Source organism: Ixodes scapularis, unplaced genomic scaffold, assembly GCF_016920785.2.
Source record: "Ixodes scapularis isolate PalLabHiFi unplaced genomic scaffold, ASM1692078v2 PGA_scaffold13__105_contigs__length_92229423, whole genome shotgun sequence".
Classification (NCBI taxonomy): domain Eukaryota; kingdom Metazoa; phylum Arthropoda; class Arachnida; order Ixodida; family Ixodidae; genus Ixodes; species Ixodes scapularis.
Window position 1 is genome coordinate 24,754,603 of NW_024609839.1, and position 20,756 is coordinate 24,775,358.

General features: G+C 43.3%; 1 protein-coding gene across 1 annotated transcript in view; it reads left to right on the forward strand.

The window, feature by feature from the left end:
• Positions 1–19,584, forward strand: part of LOC120844443 (neprilysin-1-like) — a 126,736-nt gene extending 107,152 nt beyond the window's left edge. The window contains exons 15-20 of the mRNA XM_040216236.1: positions 7,891–7,958; positions 9,052–9,182; positions 10,258–10,323; positions 12,807–12,908; positions 17,559–17,635; positions 19,485–19,584. Of these exons, the coding sequence (XP_040072170.1) occupies positions 7,891–7,958; positions 9,052–9,182; positions 10,258–10,323; positions 12,807–12,908; positions 17,559–17,635; positions 19,485–19,584 (544 nt within the window). The remainder of the gene's footprint in view (positions 1–7,890; positions 7,959–9,051; positions 9,183–10,257; positions 10,324–12,806; positions 12,909–17,558; positions 17,636–19,484) is intronic.
• Positions 19,585–20,756: the final 1,172 nt, after the last annotated feature.

The window sequence follows — 20,756 nt, forward strand, 5'->3', positions numbered from 1 at the left end:
TGCCTCCTGTAAACATCACTGCGGTATGCAAGAAAACATATATAACCAAAAAGCTGAGAGAACTGCATATTTATTTTGCTTTTGGTCTTAAATTATTTCGGTCGCTTTTTACAGCACATCGACAGATGCTGACATACACGTGTACTAGACCGCGGATCTTGAGTAATGAAAGGTTAGCACGCTGTTTCATAATCACGCCTTAGGTGCGTCACAGACTGCGTTAGAGGGGTGCGTAATAGCGGACGGACGCAAGCAATGGCGAACGTGGACGCGCCGCTTTCATGGCCGAATGTTACGGGCGTTCCAGTGGTGGTAGTAGAGTGTGTTTTGATATCAGACGACGCCGTACACTGCTCCGCATGAAGGTACGTAGAAGAGGAGGCGACACACCAGCTCAAGCCTGCCAGACGAGAAAATCCTAAGCGAAGCGGGAAGTAAAGGTCGCGGCCGGTGGGAGCGCCCTCAATGGTGCCCAAGTCCATCCACAAGTCCAAGGGTGCCCGAGTCAGTCCAGTAGCGTCGTTTAGTTTTCGACATCTTTGAAGGCGGGTTCCCCCGACCCGGAAGTCTCCCCCGGCCTCACCCCTTTTGGGCACCATGTCGCCTACAGAAGCTTCCTGGCCCCATTCTGCCCTGTGTCTCCCCGCACGACTAGCAGCCGGTGTCAGACGGCAAATCTGACGCACCAGATGGCGCGACAGGGAAACATTAGGCTTGCGAACGTGTTTAGCCTAGCAGCCAAGCCAATTCAATAGTAATGGGTGGGGCCACCGTTCTGTGGGCAGGGCAAGGACATTTAAATACCAGTGGACCCGACATGACGTCATGCCTACTGACGCCGGAAAAAGAACTCAATCTCAGACTCCCTTGCGCATCGACCAGCTCCCCTCCAAGCTCCAATAGTCTGCTCGCCGCTCGGTCGGCTACGTTAGGCTTAAGGGCGACTAAAACACTTGCGTTGAGCCCGACCGAGTGCGACTCAATCGACTCGGGTCGTTAATAACTTTTACGAGTTGATATGGCAGCAGGGTTTTCAGCCGCTTATAATCACCCCGTTGCCGTAGCAACCTGTAGAAGGATTAGCGTCGCAAGCCGTTGCAGTCGCACTCGGTCGTTCTCAGGTATGTGTGTGAACCGGCCTTCGGGCTACGTCTCTTCTGCGCTTCCGGTCTGCTTCATCTACCCGCTGTCTCGGCTGGCTTTAAATACGATCGGCGCACCAAAAGAAGTTTCGATGAGCACGCGCATTCTCATCACGACGGAGGGAAAATAACACCCGTTGAAAGCAGGGCTTGTACGATCTTTCTCAACTTGGTGCCATTCTCAGGGTTTCTGCGTACAACGTCTGAAAACGCTCGTTTTCCGAAGCCGCGCGAGCTATGACGACTCGCTCTAGAGAACGCTCCCGACGCCGTGTTGAAAGCCTCCGCCATACGCCGGCTTCCTACTGGACAGGAAACTGTTAGGCTACAAACCTCAGTGGACGCTGCCATGTAAATATGAGGCAAGCAACCACTATGCAAATTCAATACCATGGCAACGCGGTTGTTTTCCCCCTATTTAGATGGCGGCGTCCGTTAAATTAGTTTCCTAATCATTATGTGAGCACTCGAAACTGCGGTTTAAGATGGGGGACTTAGTAGAAGAAAAAAGTTACAGGAAAAATCCGAGAGACTGAGGGGACATTTCGTGGCCCCGCCTACTTCCCTCACACTTCGCTCTAAATATGGAGAATACGGACGGCTCATCCTACCCATCATAACCTCCTTGGGTCGGGACCTAGAGTGGGCGGTGAACTCCGCCTAAATTGCTTCTAGCGTCGAAAATATAAATTTGAACGCTTTTTGCATTTTGTTTCTGTCGCTCCTGAATCATCTTGAAGTTTCAATCCCAGTTTCATGGTTTAGACATCATGACCCAAATGCACCAGCATGCCTATACGTTGGCTATTTTTCATAAATAATTCGCAAGATTTTTTCCTTCGAGATAAGTGTGAACGAATTACATTCCTTATTTACATAGCTCTTTAGAAATGTTTTTCTCTTTTTTTTTTTTGGGGGGGGGGGGGGGTGATCAGTTTAGTGCTTAAATTTTCTTACCCTGCGTCTAACCGTGTGTAGATCGACCAGACAACTACCAAACACAGCATGCAAAACAGTAGACCATTTTTTGGCACAGAGAACTTTTTCGCAGCTCGTTGTTTGCAGCATATCCCAAATCCTCTGCGCAACGACTCTTGAATTGCTAACTTCTTTGAAAAACAAAAACATCAATATGTCAACCTGAAAACGTTTAGGTTACTGATATCATTTTAGACGAAAAAAATAAGGGGGGCGTTACTTTCCGAGGAACCAAGGACTTCTTTTGCTTAAAATAATGGTATAGTCTTTATATAATATCAAGAGAGCTGACATCACTCTTCAAAGAACTTTAAAACGTTTGATTAAGCGTATTTTGTTTTAATAATTCTTCACCCCTTTTTGAGTTACATCAGTTTACACTGATATCGAGAACATCTTGTCGAGTAAGATATTAGAGCTTAAACTTGTAAAAAAAAAACATAGAGTAAATAGTGAACATCATATTTATTAACGTGCATGTTCAAACAAAAGCATGTATAAGCTACCAAAATATTTGCTCGTTTAGTCATGCAGTTATTCTGCTTCCATACAAATTGACATAAAAACAAGTCCTTAAAAATTTGAAACATGTAATACTTGCGACATTCTGTGACAAGGATTTGCGTTATTTATCAGGTCTTTGGTTTATTTTTAATGTGGCTCACCTGCACTTAATATCCGCGGTTGAAGCAATAATTGTTCAGAGGCGAAACGCACTACTTTCTATAGGCTGCTATGCATTCATACTAGGCTTTTAAGCCAAATTGGAAGCCGTCTTGAAGATTTCAGTTCCCATAATAAAGTTTTTTATGTATCACAGCAGGTAAAAACCCATGATGACCGTGTAGAGTCACAGCTTTTAATACCTGACTCACACAAAAAAGAAATACTTCGCGCTCTGAATGAAAACAATGGGCGCGCCACAGAACCGAGCACAGCGAGCGCGAGTTGCTCGTTCAGACTCTCGCTCTGGCTCGCGCAGTGGATCTCGGCAGCCGGTGCGACAACAATAAAAAAGAAGAAGAGATGCCTTTCGCCTAAGCTCCGGGCCGGACGTCTCAAATTCTTTTCCGGCATTTTCGAACACCGCCGACAAATTGGTGACCCGGACGTCCGACCAACATGGACCGGAACACAGGCAGCTCATCCAACGGCGATGGAACCTTTTCCGCCACCCAGCTCCGCCTTCCAGCTTTTTGGGCGAAGAATCCTCGGGCCTGGTTTTCGCAAGTGGAAGCCCAGTTCCACTTGCGCCGCATAACGACACAGGAATCCCGCTACTATCATGTGGTTTCTGCCCTACCCCCCGAAGTGGCCGATGAGGTGGATGATGTCCTGGCGCTCCCACCTCCGGAGAACGCCTATGACCACATCAAGGAAACCATCCTCGCCAGGAAGACAGCATCCAAGGCATCGCGGATACAACAGCTCCTGACCACCGAAGAGCTAGGCGACCGGCGACCCTCCCAGTTGCTTCACCGCATGCGCAAACTTCTAGGTGAGCAAGCTCCCGATCAGAACCTCCCAATTCTATGGGAACTGTTCCTTCAACGCTTGCCTCAAGGGGCCCGCATGACCCTTGCACTAGCTACGGACCTACCACTAGATCGCCTCGCCGACATGGCGGACCGCGTTGCCGAATATGCTGCGCCAACCATGTCAAGCGTCACGGACCACGACCACCAGAGCTGCTCCATCCGAGCCCTTGAGTCCCGCGTCGACGCTCTGACAACCGCCATCGAAAAACTCAGCACAACGCGTAGACACCCACATCGTCCGCCACGTCGTAGTCCGTCTCAACGCCGCAGTTCTCCTCGACGACGCGATTCCTCGCAACAACGCGCTAGGGATTCCTGCTGGTACTACCAGAAATTTGGCAACCGAGCTTTGAAGTTCCAACAACCATGCAATTGGCAGGGAAACGCCCCGGCCAGTCACTAGAGGCGGCGAGTGACGTTGGCCCAACAGCAAGCCGTCTCTCTTTCATCACCGAGAAAATCTCAGGAATACGCTTGCTAGTTGACACCGGAGCGGAAATGTCCATCCTTCCGCCAACGCCAGCTCAAAAACGACACCCATTACCCGGCCGCCATCTAGTTGCAGCAAATGGCTCAAACATCCCTACCTACGGAATGCGCTCTGTGACTTTGGACTTGGGGCTACGCAGAATGTTTCGGTGGATCTTCACCATCGCCGACGTTACGTACCCTCTCCTAGGTTCAGACTTCTTGTCGCACTTCGGCCTAGACGTCAGCGTGCACCACCGATGTCTCATTGACAACAAGACTCGTCTCGTTGTAAATGGCGTAGCCACAAACCAGACTTTCCTTGGGATCAAAAACATCCTCCCAGCTTCAGGATTTACAGACATCCTCGGCGCATTCCAGAAATTACCAAGACCTCCAACATGGCAAAGCCACCGCCACATGGGGTGACGCACCACATCATCACCTCTGGCCCGCCTACCTTTGCACGCCCTCGACGCCTATCTGGCGAACGCCTCAGGGTAGCCCGCCAAGAATTCGAGCATATGCTCGAGTTAGGCATCATCCGGCCATCCAACAGCGCTTGGGCAATGCCTCTACACATGGTGCCCAAGAAAGATCTGGGCGACTGGAGACCCTGTGGGGATTACCGGGCACTCAACTCACAACACCAACCTGACCGGTACCCTTTACCCCATATCCATGACTTTACTGAACATCTTGCTGGAACGTCCATCTACAGCAAGATTGATTTAGTCAAGGCCTACCATCACATTCCAATCCAACCAGAGGGCATCCCAAAGACGGCCATCACTACTTCCTTCGGCCTATTCGAGTACATCCGGATGCCTTTTGGATTGCGAAATTCCGCCGAGACATTTCAGAGGTTCATCCACGAAGTTCTATCTGGGTTACCTTTCGTTGTTGCTTACGTAAATGACCTGCTTGTGGCGAGCAAGTCACACGAAGAACACAGCACACACCTGCGCTTGCTCTTCGAACGACTCCGCGACTACGGTCTTACCATTAATGTGACGAAGTGCGTTTTTGGCGTGACATCCTTAGATTTTCTAGGGCACCGCATAACAACCACGGGCATCGAACCACTTCATTCCAAGGTGCAAGTCATTCGTGACTACACACAACCGCAATCTCTACGCAAGCTGCGGGAGTTCCTAGGGCTCATCAACTTTCACAGGCGCTTCATTCCACACTGCGCTCAAACCATCAAGCCCCTTACCGACTTGCACCGCGGCCCCAAGAAATCTTCGACGCCAATACCATGGACGCCAGATGCGGAGGTTGCCTTCACCGCGGTCAAGAATGCCCTGGCTGAGGCCACACTCCTTGTGCACCCCATGCCAAACGCACCAACGCGTGTCATGGTCGACGCATCCGATGTCGCTGTAGGAGCAGTGCTTCAGCAATACGGCGATCATCAGTGGCTCCCACTGGGTGTCTTTTCACAAAAACTCAACCCAGCCGAAACACGGTACAGCACGTTTGGGCGAGAGCTATTCGCAATCTCCGCGACCCTCCGCCACTTCCGGTACTTCTTAGAAGGCCGAGCTTTCCACGTCCTCACCGACCACACGCCACTGATCTACGCATTCCTCGGCAATCACCACTCCTACTCCACCAGAGAAATTCGTCACCTGGCCTACATATCGGAATTCACTACCGATCTCCGCCATGTCGCTGGATCCCAAAACATGCCAGCAGATGCACTTTCCCGCATTGACGCCATCTCCTCATCTCCTGTTGTCAATTTCACGGAATTGGCCTTGGCACAACAGGAAGACAGCGAGCTACAAGATCTACGGGTATCTTCCACATCCCTTCAACTACAGCCCGTCAGATTACCACTGGCCACCTGCGAAATTATCTGCGATGTATCTACCTCCACACCACGACCCTACATTCCAGAAAAATTTCGGCAAGCCATCTTCCACACTATCCATGACCTAAATCATCCCGGTATCCGTGCTACGCAGCGTCTCGTTACGTCACGGTACGTCTGGCCCCGAATGAACTCTGACATCCGTCTGTGGACTTAAACATGCAACAAATGTCAACGATCTAAAGTGTTTCGCCACACACAAAAAGCACGCATTTCGCCCACCAGACGCCAGGTTCGATCATGTACACATTGACATTGTAGGACCCCTACCATCATCAAACGGATTTCGATACATACTAACATATGTGGACAGATTCATGCGACGGCCAGAGGCCGTTCCGCTCGCCGACATCACAGCGGAAACAGCCGCTCACGCCTTCATCTCCATCTGGATCGCGCGTTTCGGCTGTCCGTCGACCATTACAACCGACCGAGGCCGGCAGTTTCAATGCGCCTTCTTCACAGCCCTCACGAAGATATTGGGTGTCAGGCACGTGCACACAACAGCCTATCATCCCGCTGCCAATGGCATGGTGGAAAGGCTGCATCGAGAGCTCAAAGCAGCGCTAATGACAAAAGAAGATCGAACCCATTGGGTTCATCACCTTCCTCTTGTCCTTCTCGGAATTCGTGCCACTTTGAAAGCCGACATCGACTGCACCTCAGCTGAACTCGTTTATGGAACCACACTTCGATTACCTGGAGTATTTTTAACCTGCATACCCTCTGAACCAACGGACATCCCATCATACCTTCAGGACATGAAGACATTTTTCAATTACCTGTGTCCAGTCTCATCTAGACACTCAAACTCTCGGCACATATTTATTAGTGACGATCTCAATACATGCAAACATGTATTCGTAAGAAGAGACGCAGTACGACCACCTCTCACGCCACCGTATGATGGTCCATTTGAGGTACTTTCGCGAACGGACAAGACCTGCACCATCGACATCAACGGGCGCCACGACGTCATCACGCTGGACAGAGTCAAGCCAGCATACTTGGCCTCTACTGTTACAGCCCCCGTCATTATGCCCGTTCCACCACCTAGTGCGACAAACACCACCACCACCTCCCGTCCTCCACACCCACCGAACAAAATCGTTACGTGGAGCTCAACAAAACTTTCTGCTCCACGCCACTAGGGGGGGGATTCTGTAGAGTCACAGCTTTTAATAAATGACTCACACAAAAAGAAATACTTCGCGCTCTGAATGAAAACGATGGGCGCGCCACAGAACCGAGCACAGCGAGCGCGAGTTGCTCGTTCAAACTCTCGCTCTGGCTCGCGCAGTGGATCTCGGGAGCCGGTGCGACAACAATAAAAAAGAAGAGATGCCTTTCGCCTAAGCTTCGGGCCGGACGTCTCAAATTCTTTTCCAGAATTTTCGAACACCGCGCCGACAACAGCATAGATCTTGTGGCGCGCGACTACTTACAAAAAACGATATAGAAAAGGGTCGCGCGATGGGAAGTCAAACAGGAAGAAAGAACGACAACTCTGAACCACGCCAGTGGCTTCTGGCACACTATATAAACAGTAAAACCCATATTTTCCTAAAACCAGCACTCGATGCTCATCACGCAACAAGCCGTAGTGCAGCAATATACAAATTTTCAATTTTGTCTTCTCTGCGTTTGTTGTCACTGAAGAGGAATTACGTGGTAAATAATTTCAAATAATAACCATCAGAAGCAGTTCAGAAGGAATTGTTTAACAACTTTATTTAATATTTCTTGTTTATAGAAAATATGTGTTCCAGGCTTAAGTAATGTCTTGGAATTGGTTGTATAGTATTGTTTTTCAAGAATCTTGCGAGATTAGGTCGCACAATTTTGAAGAGAATTGTTGGACAAATTGAAACTTTAATCTGTGCAGTGCTGCCAGCCTGGGAAGTTCAGGGTTTTTTGGAGGCCACGAGCTCACACATGGCTTTGACAGTAAAGGTAACGTGAGGTTTTAATATTTTTCGAAAGGGGAACCATGTTTGTCTTTTTTAGCTGTGTCAATTAATTAAAAATATAGCTTTGTTAAGAGTGATAGCACCAGTGTGCAATAAAATAAAAAAAACTATTATTAGATTCTACACTTTTTTTTACTGGAAGACCAGATAAATTACCAGGTGTCGACAAGGCGGTCACTCGCAGTAGCGCAGGACGAGCGGAGAGAACACGATGTTCTCTTTTATCTATTTAAGGCCAATAATCTGCTCATAGTTAGTAGATTTAAGATTAAAATGAAGTCATATTCCGTTTCATATGAGGCTGAATTATCCTAGATATTTAGCTTAACTAGTTGTTTTTATTTAATTTTTTTATTTTATTGTATACGAAAATCAAAGAGTTCAGGAGTGTCTGGTTCGAACCGCATACGATAGATACTTTAATCGTCGTTATTATAAATACGAATCTCTACTTAAATATCTTAACTTGCGAGAGCTAAGTAAGGGGCGTACCATTCGTGATTTGTCGTTTTTACATAAAGTCATCGGTGGTAGAATTGATTGTATTCACTCCAATTATCTGTGAACTTTCATGTACCGTTCTGTACGAGTAGATTTCGTTTTGCGATTTTACCCAAATACATCATACTATGCCGCGCCAATGCCTAGAATCCAGCACCTTTATAACGAGCTTTCTGTTCCTCATCTTGACATCTACGCAGATACGTCTTATAGTGTGAAATTTTATTTGCGTTAGTACTATTGTGTTTTCTTTTGATTTTAGCGCTTTGTGTTAACTGTAGCGTCTTCGTATATCTGTGTATTGCGTTTGTTAATTTCTTTTGGCTACCATTGATTAACCTGTGCCTCAAGCTGTGCCTCAACAGACAGATGCATCTTTAATGCGATGGTTATTTTGTTTATAGTGTACCAATAAGTAGGCTTTCGTGGCCGGTTTTGGACGCCACCAGAAAATAAAGTAGTAATATTAATATTTCACAAACACAGTACAGTTCATTAAAATTTATTTTAAATTGCCACCTATAAATTTCAGCCTAAAAGTGAAGAAAACTATATAAGTTTTTACTTTTTCACAGGCAGGGAATTCGATGCCACTGGGAAACTGTCAAAATGGTGGACTCCACAAGATATAGCGGAATTTACAAAAAACGCCCAGTGCTTTGTGAGCCAATATTCAGATATATATGATGCAGAAGCCGAAGAACGAGTACGTAACTTTTCTTTACGTGTTATTGCCTCCTAGCAAAAAATCTGCATGTTGTTCATTACGTTTAATCTCTTGACAGAAAACCTATTTCACTCCGTGGCGTCACCTACCACAGCCAGATGCATAGCGTTCCTTTTCATCACATTATCTTTCTTTGAGAAGGCTGCATTTCCCTCAGCAGCCCATATCGAGTGTTGTTGAGGAAAATACATGAAAGAAGGCACGGGACGGGACAAAAGGCACATGCGCAATTACAATATCCATGAAAATATGCAAACAGATAAATATGACGAGAAAGACCATTGTTTGAATATTGTTTAACAGCAATTTTTTTTAAGACAATTAAAGTTTAGGTAGTCCAGACCTGGTGCATTGTGGGCACTTAAGAGAGAATCGTAAACGGCACGCCTTGGAAAATGCCTACTTCATTAGCGCTAAAGTGATAGCAAAATAAAAACAAAATGATAATTAACACAATATATCATCCACAAAATACGCCAGGTCTTGTCAAATTTAACGATCTGGACAAGAACAAATCCTTGTACAGCCCGCAACTATATAGATAAGACCGCGTAAGACTATGGCTTTTTTAAACATGCACGGTCTGCGAGCTATACCGTAATGTATTTTCACTGGAGCTTGTTTCTTTGAGTTAACTGACCTCCTGCCGAGGGGCCTTTGCAGCAGAGCCCAAGCAAATTAAGTCATGAACAAAATGTAAGGGCGCAAACGACCTGGTGTACATCGCACGTGGTTGAAAAAACCCCGAGACTGTGGGTAAACGACACAACACTAAAAAGTCTCTAGTTATAAGAGACTTTTTAGTGTTGTGTCGTTTACCCGCAGTCTCGGTTTTTTTTTTCAACCATTAACACTCATGTTTATGTTGTGAGTTGCAAACTTAAATCAAGACACAATTTTAAAAATGTGTTTTGTGACTATTTTTAAGAACCAGTTTTATTGTATATTGAATATTCATCACTTTAACGTAGACATGTTTTACGTACCTACACTTCACGTAGGTACACAGTATTTTGATATATGATCAAAGTATTTTTTTAATTTCCTTGTATAGCTCAGTGGAACAAGAACTGAGGTGGAGAATATTGCTGACAATGGCGCGATCAGTGCTATTCTATTGGTATTTATATAACTTCATTTCTCTATTGTCTCTGCACTGTTTTTACTGTGTTAGGGTTGCTTCTAAGACGGAATATTCTACAGTAATGTTTCGAGGTGGGCTAGTCGGTAGTGCATGGTAAACATTATTAAAATAAAGCAAAAAACACAAAGACGAGTAGAAGAAGGGACACAGAAACAGCGCTGTGTCTCTGTCCCTTTTTCTACTATTCCTTGTGTTTTTGCGCTGTTTTAATTATATGAAATGTTCTCTGCGCTGTAGATTCTGATATCAAGAACTCTGCTCGAAGATTCTCAGTGAGAAAACTTTGTTGCAATAAAACATTTTACTGCCTTCGGACTACACAAAAAACGAGCTGAACAAAGGAAAACAATGATGTGGAAAGTAACATCCGAATATTTTTGGCGTCAGTATGTGTGAAGTAGAGTGTTTTTCTTAAAACTAATATGGTGCAGGGTTCCCCCATTTCAAGAAGCTATTGTGACTTTATATATTGTGTTACTAAACATCTTGGTAAAATTAGCGCAAAGACAAGAGATGAAGAACGTAGAGACAGGATAGAGAGCTACTTACAACTGGCGTTTAATAGTTTGAGAAAAAGACAAAAAATAAGGACTGATATTTAAGAGAGAAAGACAAATAAAAACATAAGCACTTTTCAGTGAAAAAGAAAGATAAAACACGATGAAACAAAGACGAAAAAAAAACTGTGCTCGAACTTGTAGTGTTTTTAATGGTTATGCATTTTAAATATAAAGAGTGCGACGCCGTGTTTAATCTATTCTGCCATTTTAGATTTTATCTGTATTGTGACGCCGGGAAGAAATAGGGCTTCGTTACACCGTTCAAAATGTTTAAGGTCATCCAGATTGTGTGAAACCTCAAAGCTTGAGCATTGGTATAACGTTACCACATGCTGGCAAGGAAAGCAACACCTGACCGTTGAAAAGGATAGTAAAAGGTTGACATTAAAAATCAAGTCATTCAGTATGTCGCTCTAAATTGAAAGATGGGCTTTAAACTGTAGCATAAAGTAATGTGATGTTATGCTCCAGAAAAAAAAGTAAAGAAATCATTTTATCAGTACTTCTAAGCATTGGGTTGATGTGCGTCTTTTTGTGTCATAACTAGGGTTCAGTGTCTTTATGATTTATTTGTATTCAACAAATTCGGTGTTTTTCCTGTCAATTGTTCGTGTCGGAGAGGAAATTGATGTTTATCGGGCCTTATGTTGAAGAAGCAGGACATGGGCGAAAGAGTCCGCAACCTCCAGAGAACATGCTCACGTTCAAAATATCTAAAAGACGTCCCGTTAGAAATTTAAACAAAAATTAGATAAGAATTCTGATCTACGAAAAAATAATTATCCTCGCGGACAGTCGACTATGGCTGTGGGCAAGATAACACACAAATAAAATCATAGTTGTAGATCTTTTTTCCCACGAAGCTTGCGTTTTTCTCCGTGAAAAAAGTGCAGTTCAGGATTTTTCGGTTTTCCCCAATATTGAGAAAAACCAGCTTGGGGGTTAGGTTTCGGGGCTTGTCTGTAGTTACCCAAAACAAGGAACCCTAATCATAACGAAAAAGAAACTGAAGAAAGTAAGCGGTCCGGCATGTTTGGTACCTTTGAATATTTTCTTTTGTATAGGTAATAAATCGAAAGCCTTCGAGGACTATACAACAAAACACCACTTCACACTGTATATCCATCAGCTCTAATACCCTGCCTGTCATGAAGTTAATCAGAGTGCAATTCAAGCGTAACACTTCAAAAGCATATTTACTTAATTTATAACCACAGACCACAAATACTCTGGATTGGTTCACCTTGAGCTTATATCACCCTCAAGATAGTCAGCATCGGTGTGGCACAAATAGTATACACTCATATGTATACAGGGATTAATGTAATGAAACTAAATTTCGGATCAGGTATACTACCATCAATCGTAACAATCTCAAATCATTCTTCTCAAAATAAAAGTTGTGTCTCGCCATGCTTTGTGCTTAAACAATTAAAGTCACCCTTTCTGCAGTTTTATAAAAGGATATATTGGCTGCAAGCTGCAGCAGAATCTTGCAATTTTTACCCTTTTTCATATAGCCCAGGAAAGCGGACCGCACACACATTTCAAAATGTTGAAGAATGTGGTACCTCGCGCAGTTTTTCTAGAAACAGTATGAGTACCCTGCTCTATAAAACATTAAATATAGTTTTGATGAACTAGTACTTCATTCATCGCAAAAGTATATACCAAAACAACATGACATACCTTTTTGTTAATTTTCTTAAGTGAATTATAACCTGATGCACCTAAACCATTTTCCGCGAGGCCTGTGCTTGCTCTGCATGCCCCAGTCGTGTTGTTATGTTTCTGATATTCCGGCTTTTAGAAAGCCGTAACTGAAGGCCTTACTTTTATCATAATTAAATTACTCAGACTGAATACCACATTGATTTTCTATTTTCCTTATTGATTTAGGCTCTCGGCAAAATATTAGAAACAACGCCCAGAGCGGACGTTAAACTCCCAGGACATGAGAATCGTTCTCCCCAGGAACTGTTGTTCCTTGCATATGCAAATGTGAGTAAGAGGCTGAATCACTAAATTTATCGGACTCAATATATTTTTAGAGAATCCGTTGTTTCAACCCTGAATATTATTTGTATTTATGTTTGTCAAATATTTTGTATATGTATGTGGTGTCAAACTTTCTTTTTGCTTTATTTACAGTAGTGTTAATTTTCTTATGTTGCATCGGAAGTGTGTCTTAAACAAAATACGACAAAGAAAATCAATAACCGCACTGGAACCAACCACCACAAATACAGTCATCATCCGGGCGACCTCCCAGTTATACATGAGCGAACACAAAATCACCCCACAAACATTGTTTTAAGAAAGCTAGGACAGTAAAATATTACACGACCGAAAGGTCGCCACCCAAATTATACCACTCCTCTATAGACTATGTGCTAAATTGTTCGAACGTTTGTCAGCACTCTGCGCTGCCATGTTCATTACGTCCAGATTCCTCTGCTGTTTGTCAATTTCGTAGTGTCGTCGGTAACAATCGAGGCCTAGCGCTCGCCGTCAACGATTTTCACCGTCACCTGCGAGCTGAACGTTACTCTTGTTTTACGCGCTTCTTGCACATGTACATGCTGGTGACCCCGCCGGGCGATGGTTTCTCGCCGCAACCAACATGGCAGCCGTACACTTCAGTTGTAAATTTGGCTTTGAGTGTCGGCAAAGCCACGGGCGCGGAGCCTGGTTTTCGAAAGCACTTTTTCTGCGCGAGTGATTGTTCGAGCGAAGAATTCTTTGGAACTACGCTTTTGCGCCGTGGCCTTCGCCAGCGCCGAAGCCAACTGATGAGATGGAGCACATCCTTCGGCGCCTCACTAGATGGCGTTGTGCGGCTTGCATATGGTCTATTGTATTTATCCTAAATGACCATTTAAAATAATTAAGAAGTACTCAAATTAATTGAACTTTGGACAGTAGTACTTGACTCAAACCGTAGCATTACAAACTTTTTTGTATCATGAGCAGCGGTAAGTGGCATCATAGAGATATTTTATAAAGGCGCCTTCTGGTATCTTCAAAGTGAAAGCCGGCGCTTCTCTAATAGACTTGGGTACTTTGGGGATATCTCTCCAACCAAAATTGCGCATGCTTTCATGAGGGATCCTGGAAATTCTTTCTCGTAATCTAGAGAGTCCGCAATGCGTTCTCTTTTCGCCGATGTGTGAAACTTCTGTTCCCTTATAAGTATTTTTTGAGACAGTCTCTAACAGTTCTTACCAAATGTTTACTAAAACCTTCACGTTGCAAACCCGAAAAGGTTTACAAACAATGAAATCTGTGTATATTTAATTTCAAACGAATAAATTTTAGAAACTTGCTTTAAAACAAATTAATACAAAACGGCATATTCAAGCTTGAACGATTGTACAGTATTGAACGAAATTAGTGTAAAATATGAATTCCAAACACATTAAAAAACTTTTTGACGAAGGGTTGCTATAATTTGCGCTTTGTGAAATAAAAAAGGAAGAAATTTTTATACCTCGTTTTGCTATTACGATGTACAAATATAAACTCACTTTCGAGATGCCTTTGAACCTTCAATATTCAGTAATGGGAAGCTTATTTATGACGGCATAAAACAAAAGATGAAGACGTTTAAAGACCTTGTTGAATATGCAAGAATAAATCCAGTTTAAGCATGTGTTGAGCATATTTGTTTTCACGTATATCACGCACATTCACACAGTTTATTCAAGCATCGGAGAATCACTGCTCACATGTTTTGAAACCTAAAAACATAACTTCTTCATTACCAGGTTTCTCTTACTTATTTGCACATCAATATTTATGCAACAATGATTACGAGTATGCTTTTTTTATGTTATATCGGAATAGTTTTATGTGATAAACTTAAATCTTAGCCAATTGTAACAAAAAATGCTAAAGAAGTGAGCCTGTACTCTCCATGGCACTGTTAGTTTGAACAAATCATAGCCATTTTCCTCCTTTTTTTATCAGTATTGAAGGACTCTCATTAGAACTTAATACCGATGAAAAGTGCTTAGCTGGGCTACTAACCTACGTGGTAAATTTTGATTCCCGCCAGTGTACTTTCCAAATTAAATGCAAAAAGCACCGAAGTCGTGTTCACGCTAACAGTATCGTGTAGTCGACACGCGTCAGGAGGCTTCAATCGCGTTAAATAAAATATATATATATTTTTTTAGATTAGAAAGTGTCATACGAATGCGAATCAAAATAACTTGATGATGTAGATCTGTCTAGAAGCTCCAGCTAACGCATAGCCCTCGCTGAAATATTGCACGAAAACATGCATATCGTTTACATCCTATTACATTCTTCAGTCACGTATATATCAGCCTTAAAAATGTTACCATGTAACGTTCTTCGTACTGTTGCGAGAACTTGCTACTGGTGTAAATGGTTGAACGTGTTGGTTTCTAATTTACGATAACGAAAGACAGACATGGAAGACAAACACTTTCACCTCCATCTTTCGTTGTCTTAAATTGCTTCTGAAGTTCTACATTTATCGGTACCTTTCTTATTACCGTTTTCTTTTCGTTTTCTTATGTGAAGAAACGAATCTTTTAACCCTGTCGTCATTGGCTAACCCCATTTAAATCACAGCCAGAAGGTTTTCATTAGCGCATTAAAATGTATGTTCCTTTTGAATGCGATTTATTCGTGTTTATTTATCGATTTATTTATATATTTGAAAATACTGCGATCTTGCATTAGGTAATTGCAGCAGTGGAGAGGGAAAAAACAAGCCTTCTATACAAACAAATGAAGCATCAAGTGCACACCTTATGGTATGACACCAGCAATAATTTGACAGAGGGTTCAAGAAAGGCAAAGCTACTAAATTTGCTACGTGCACTTCATACACTTTTTTGTAAGATGGCAGACAAAACCATAAAAACAACCTATTAAACTTCTAATGTAAATATCTCAAGTTTAAGTCAACAAATCGCTTCATCAATGTTTCAATTTTCGGTATTCTAGCACCGAACGAATATTAGAAACTACATAAGTGACAGTTATACCGTACAATTTTTAAAGCATGAAAGCTTCGCGTACTTGGTTTTGTAATACATTTTCTGTTAAATGGCCAATTTTTTCTTTTGTTTATAAACTTCCTATGAAATCTCTTTTATTCACGCACCTTGAAGACACTTTGAAACTTTTTTAAATTCACGCAAAACGTAAATGACTAGTTAATGTTATTTTATGATTGACTGTTTTTCCATAAAGTATAAAATAGTTTAGCAAGATTTCAGTTGATGTGAAATTGCTGAGAAGTGAGCATGCAATCAGAATTGCTGCATCCTGTACCTGTTTCGTGAGAGCTTTTACAGTTTTGCTAGATTTCAGTAGTAAGAGAAAATCACTCAATTTGTTAAAAAAATCTCGTGCTCGTGTCCGTTTATAATCAAAACTCGATTAAAAATACACAAAAATATACGTGGGAGAAGTCGGAAAGCTTTTTCGCCCAATGTTTGTGTTTTTTCTAGGAATTTAACGCGATAGCATCAATAAAGAGCTCGTGTTGCAGAAACGCCGACGTAGGAGGCGTAATGCAAAAATCCTGATTGGTGACAGGCTCTTGACGTCCCGGCCACATGAACTCGTGCCAGGAATTTTGAACAACCCACAACGCTCACGCGAAACTTGACGTCACGCGCCTTTGCACATGTAATGAAAGTGACTAAAACATGGCATGTAATGCGAATGAAAGGTGGCGGCATCTCTCCAATGATCTCACTTTATTAAGTAAATAAGTTGCCTTGAGAAAAAACTAAAGAAGTTTAGGTGGGTGTCGAACCCACGACCAGCCAGACACGCTACTGACTAGGCCACGCAAGGCACGCTTGCACGCCGAATGAGAAGGCGATGCGAACCGGGCCCGATAACGCTGTTGCGTTCCACTTTCAGAGACGAAACCTAAGCGTGCTCCTAGTTTTTATCATGTTGCAGTGAAACATACTGAAATATTTAGCGCACAAAGTAGTGCGAAGAAGAACGGGATAGAAAAGAGTGCCGCTCACGTACACAAAATACAATTTTCATGTGGCAAGAAAAACATTGGCCAAACGGGCCGATGCCTCAATGACAGACTCCTTGAAGTCTACAGAGGGCGGAAACCTTCCAATCCACTGTAGGGAGTAGAAGTGCTGACCATTATTTGACGAGTTAAACATCTTGGAGAGGACCAAAGACAAATCGACCCGCGAGGTGCCGGAGGCCTTTCAAAACCTCTGTGAGGACAGAAACTCTATCAGTGTAGAATCCATGACCTCTGCTAAACAAGGAAAGGCAATTCCTTCAACAGCCAATAAAGGGCTCACACGAGCTTGGATGAGTGCGCCACTATCATTCACGGGGCTAGTGGTGGATGCGCGAGTCCGCGGCGAATCATATGGTTTTTTTTTCTTCTTTACATTCTTGTCAGTAAACATAGCTGTGAGCGGCGCACCTTTCTTTCCCGCTCTTCTCTCTACTTTTTGTGCTATATACCTCGATATGTTAGACAACCAATTAGCCCAAATATCAACTTTACTACGTTGCAGTGAATTTGTATTTTTGTGCTATATATATTATCGTCAGGCAAATCTTTTCGTGTCTTTGTGAAATTGCATTACCACATGTTAATACACACTATTCGATGGTTTCCAGACAATGTGCAACAAAATGACGAAGGAAGCAAGAAGATATTACCTTCAACAAAATCCACACAGCTTACCAATGCACAGGTAAATATTGTCCGCTTTAATTTCTATTGAAACTGTATAAGAAAATGTGAATTTCAGGAGAATTGGCAAGTATCTTCAAACAAATGTACGACGTTTTGCAACATATCGACCCGAGTAAATCACTACTATAAACATTTTAAATAATATTCGATAATAAATAAGCAATGTATTTACTAAGTGATTGGCACTGAGAAACAGCCTATAAGCGTACTCTGAAAAATAAAAGACATGAAACATTGTTTAGCCCCCATGGACTTACTCGTATCGCATTCCACGCGGCAGTATGGGCTTGCAGTGCACCTCTGGTTAAATATATTGTATTTTAGTGCATTTATATCATATAAAAACCACTGAAAGAAAAGACGGCGTAGTACCGTTGTTTTTACCTTGAAAAAAAAAAACAAAAAAACTCAGTTTCATTTTTGGTTTTGACAAAAGTTAGACTTTCGGTGCATATTTAGGACTTACTCCATTTTAACTGCATGGTTTATTGATCGTCATATTTCGTATATACCAGGGGAATAAGTCATGGCCGAAAAGCTACTCAGCACAAATAAAAGGCAACTTGAAAAAACAACACGGGTATATTTATTCTGACAATTTATCCGAGGGTCTCGACTTGTTTAAGGAATGACACAAAGTCAGGTACTGAAGACAGTGAGAAAGACATCTGTTGGTCGAGAAGAACATAACACCAGAACTAAAGTCGAGAAGGAAGAAGGTTCGAGGTACACCTAAGCTCGTCATGTGAGTTGTGAATGTGAAAGTATAAAAGTCGTTCTTGTGCGCGCTCTCGGCATGTGGCCGCTCCGCGCTGACATCGACCGTGCAGCCGCTCCGGAGTCTGCCCAAGCGGGCTCTTGGAGGCCCCGCCGCAGCCAGCCGTTTCTTTCTTACCGGCGCGCGGCGGCGCCGGCCCTCAGCACCATGGAGTGGCGCCCCTTGAAACTGACGGGTGCCGGCCAATGGGAGTCTTGTTTCTAGAAACTATGACTCGCGCCAGCCAATGGCATCCTATCTATCAGGTTCCGCCTTCACTTCGCTACGTTTGGAAAGGTGAAGTTAATTAGCTGCCTTTTTGCGCGGTTTCAAAGCTGGGGGGCTTCAGATCGAGGCTTGACTTCGCTTTTTGAGGGAGGGGAATTTAGCTGTCGATTGTTGCGGTTTCAAAGCTGATAACGTCGACTTGCTCCATAGGACAGTTAACGTTTCCGCATTAAAAACGTGCCGTGCAACCGATGATACTTATATTTTCCGTAACACACATTTAGGTATTTTAAAAAAAACGTTCCTGCATATTAATTTTCAAGTCAGTAAAATACTGTTATGTAAAGACAAACAGGTTGTTTGAGATAAATCCAAATTGACATTAAAAAAAACTAACGGTTCCTTAATGCGGGCTAGGCTGATAAGTTATACAGCAAGACGGAAACAAAATAGGGAATAATTTTCACAAGTTGAATAGTGAATTAAACGTTTTTTTATTAAGTTTCTAAGGAAAGAAAATAAACATATGGTTCCACTTGAAAACCAGCTGAACATCGTCTACAACCGATGAGTCAGTCAAGTTTAGGGGAACTTAGAGCACGAGGGAGGCGCGGGTGTGCGCTAAACTTGCCAGTTGTGCAACAGGCTGAAGGCTGGCTCTGCCAAACCGCGGAGAATAGGATCATCATCTACAGTTTCGCACCGCTAGCCTCGGGTTTTCCGTTCCAATAAGCGGAAAAGGGCTTGAAGCATTTGCCGCTGCTTTTGTTTCCTGGACAAAATTTGAGTGCAACAAAAAGCGAGAGAACGCGAACGACTGCGGACTTATCATTTCATATTTCATAACCTATTGCAATTTCAGGGTGAACGTGCCACTGCAAAATCACCAAGAGTTCGCGGACGCATTCAAATGCAAATCGCCGAAGAAGATGATTCCACCTAAAAGATGCACACTGTGGTAACATAATTTGGTTGCAGTCTTCATAATTGGAAGATTAAAGCAATATGTTATCTGATTAATTGGTAGAAGATTAAAAATAATTTATCTGATTATTTTCAAGAAGTTTGAAGTAATATGTCATCTGACTCTCAAGAATGTCCCCAATAAAGGTTCGTCGTCGTTAAATGGTTATCTCGGAAAATAATTATATTCATAACATTGGAATGTACGCATGGCGTTTCTGAAAATCTAAGCGAAACTAATTATGTTAACACAGTTACAGGTTTTAGTAGATAGTTCCTATGCCTCCGGTAACAAGAGCCGCAACCCCACCTGTTGTGTTCGCCGGTGCGGGGCAGATCATTGACGACAGTAGCCGGAGAAGTGCGAGGGAATATTTTTATTCCATGACTGAAACATAACAAAAAGCGACCGTGCTCGCGGGGCACGCTAACTTATTGCGTCTTATCACGAGAGGGAGATGGCCCAGAATGAAAGAGGAAGCAAGAAGGAAGGGGAAGAGGGGTCGCACACAAGGGCTTCAACGCGCGCGATATACAACGTTCTCAAGTAGCACAAAATGGGCTACAAAAGAGGGGCGGAATAGGTCCCACGACGGTTTTGGAAGTCGGGCCCAAGTGGGGCCCACTTATTCATCCCACCTGGGCTACCTCAAAGGACTTACGGGGAAATTAGTGGGCAGCCCACATGGGGTCCCCTGGCGGGACCCTCTGTGATTCTACTTGGACAGCCCAAAGGGGGCGTAGGTGGGCAGCTCACATAGGCCCCCCTGGTGGGGCTCACAGTGGGCCTACGGGGCAACACGCATCTGTTCCCCCCGGAAACCTAATTTTAATTGGGGTAACATTCCTTTTTGTTATATGGTGCGGGGTCTTGCAGTACATACCAAGTTCAACATGATTTACTTTTCCCGTGTGAATACTGAAAATATTATTACCCTTTTGGTAGATTTATAAAAGAACTTCAGCAAGACCATAAAAAATTGGGCATATTGCCGCGCGCAAGGCTGAGAAAGCAACGCTCGGTCACGGTCCTCCAGAAAGTTCCCGTTTATTCATGTGCCACACATAACTTCTATCATTTATCCCTGCTTTTGTTTTCTAGGAAGTGCGTGTTCATTCTCGCCCCGATCACGCGACGCTCGAACCGCTTTCGCCGAATCTTCAAGATAGC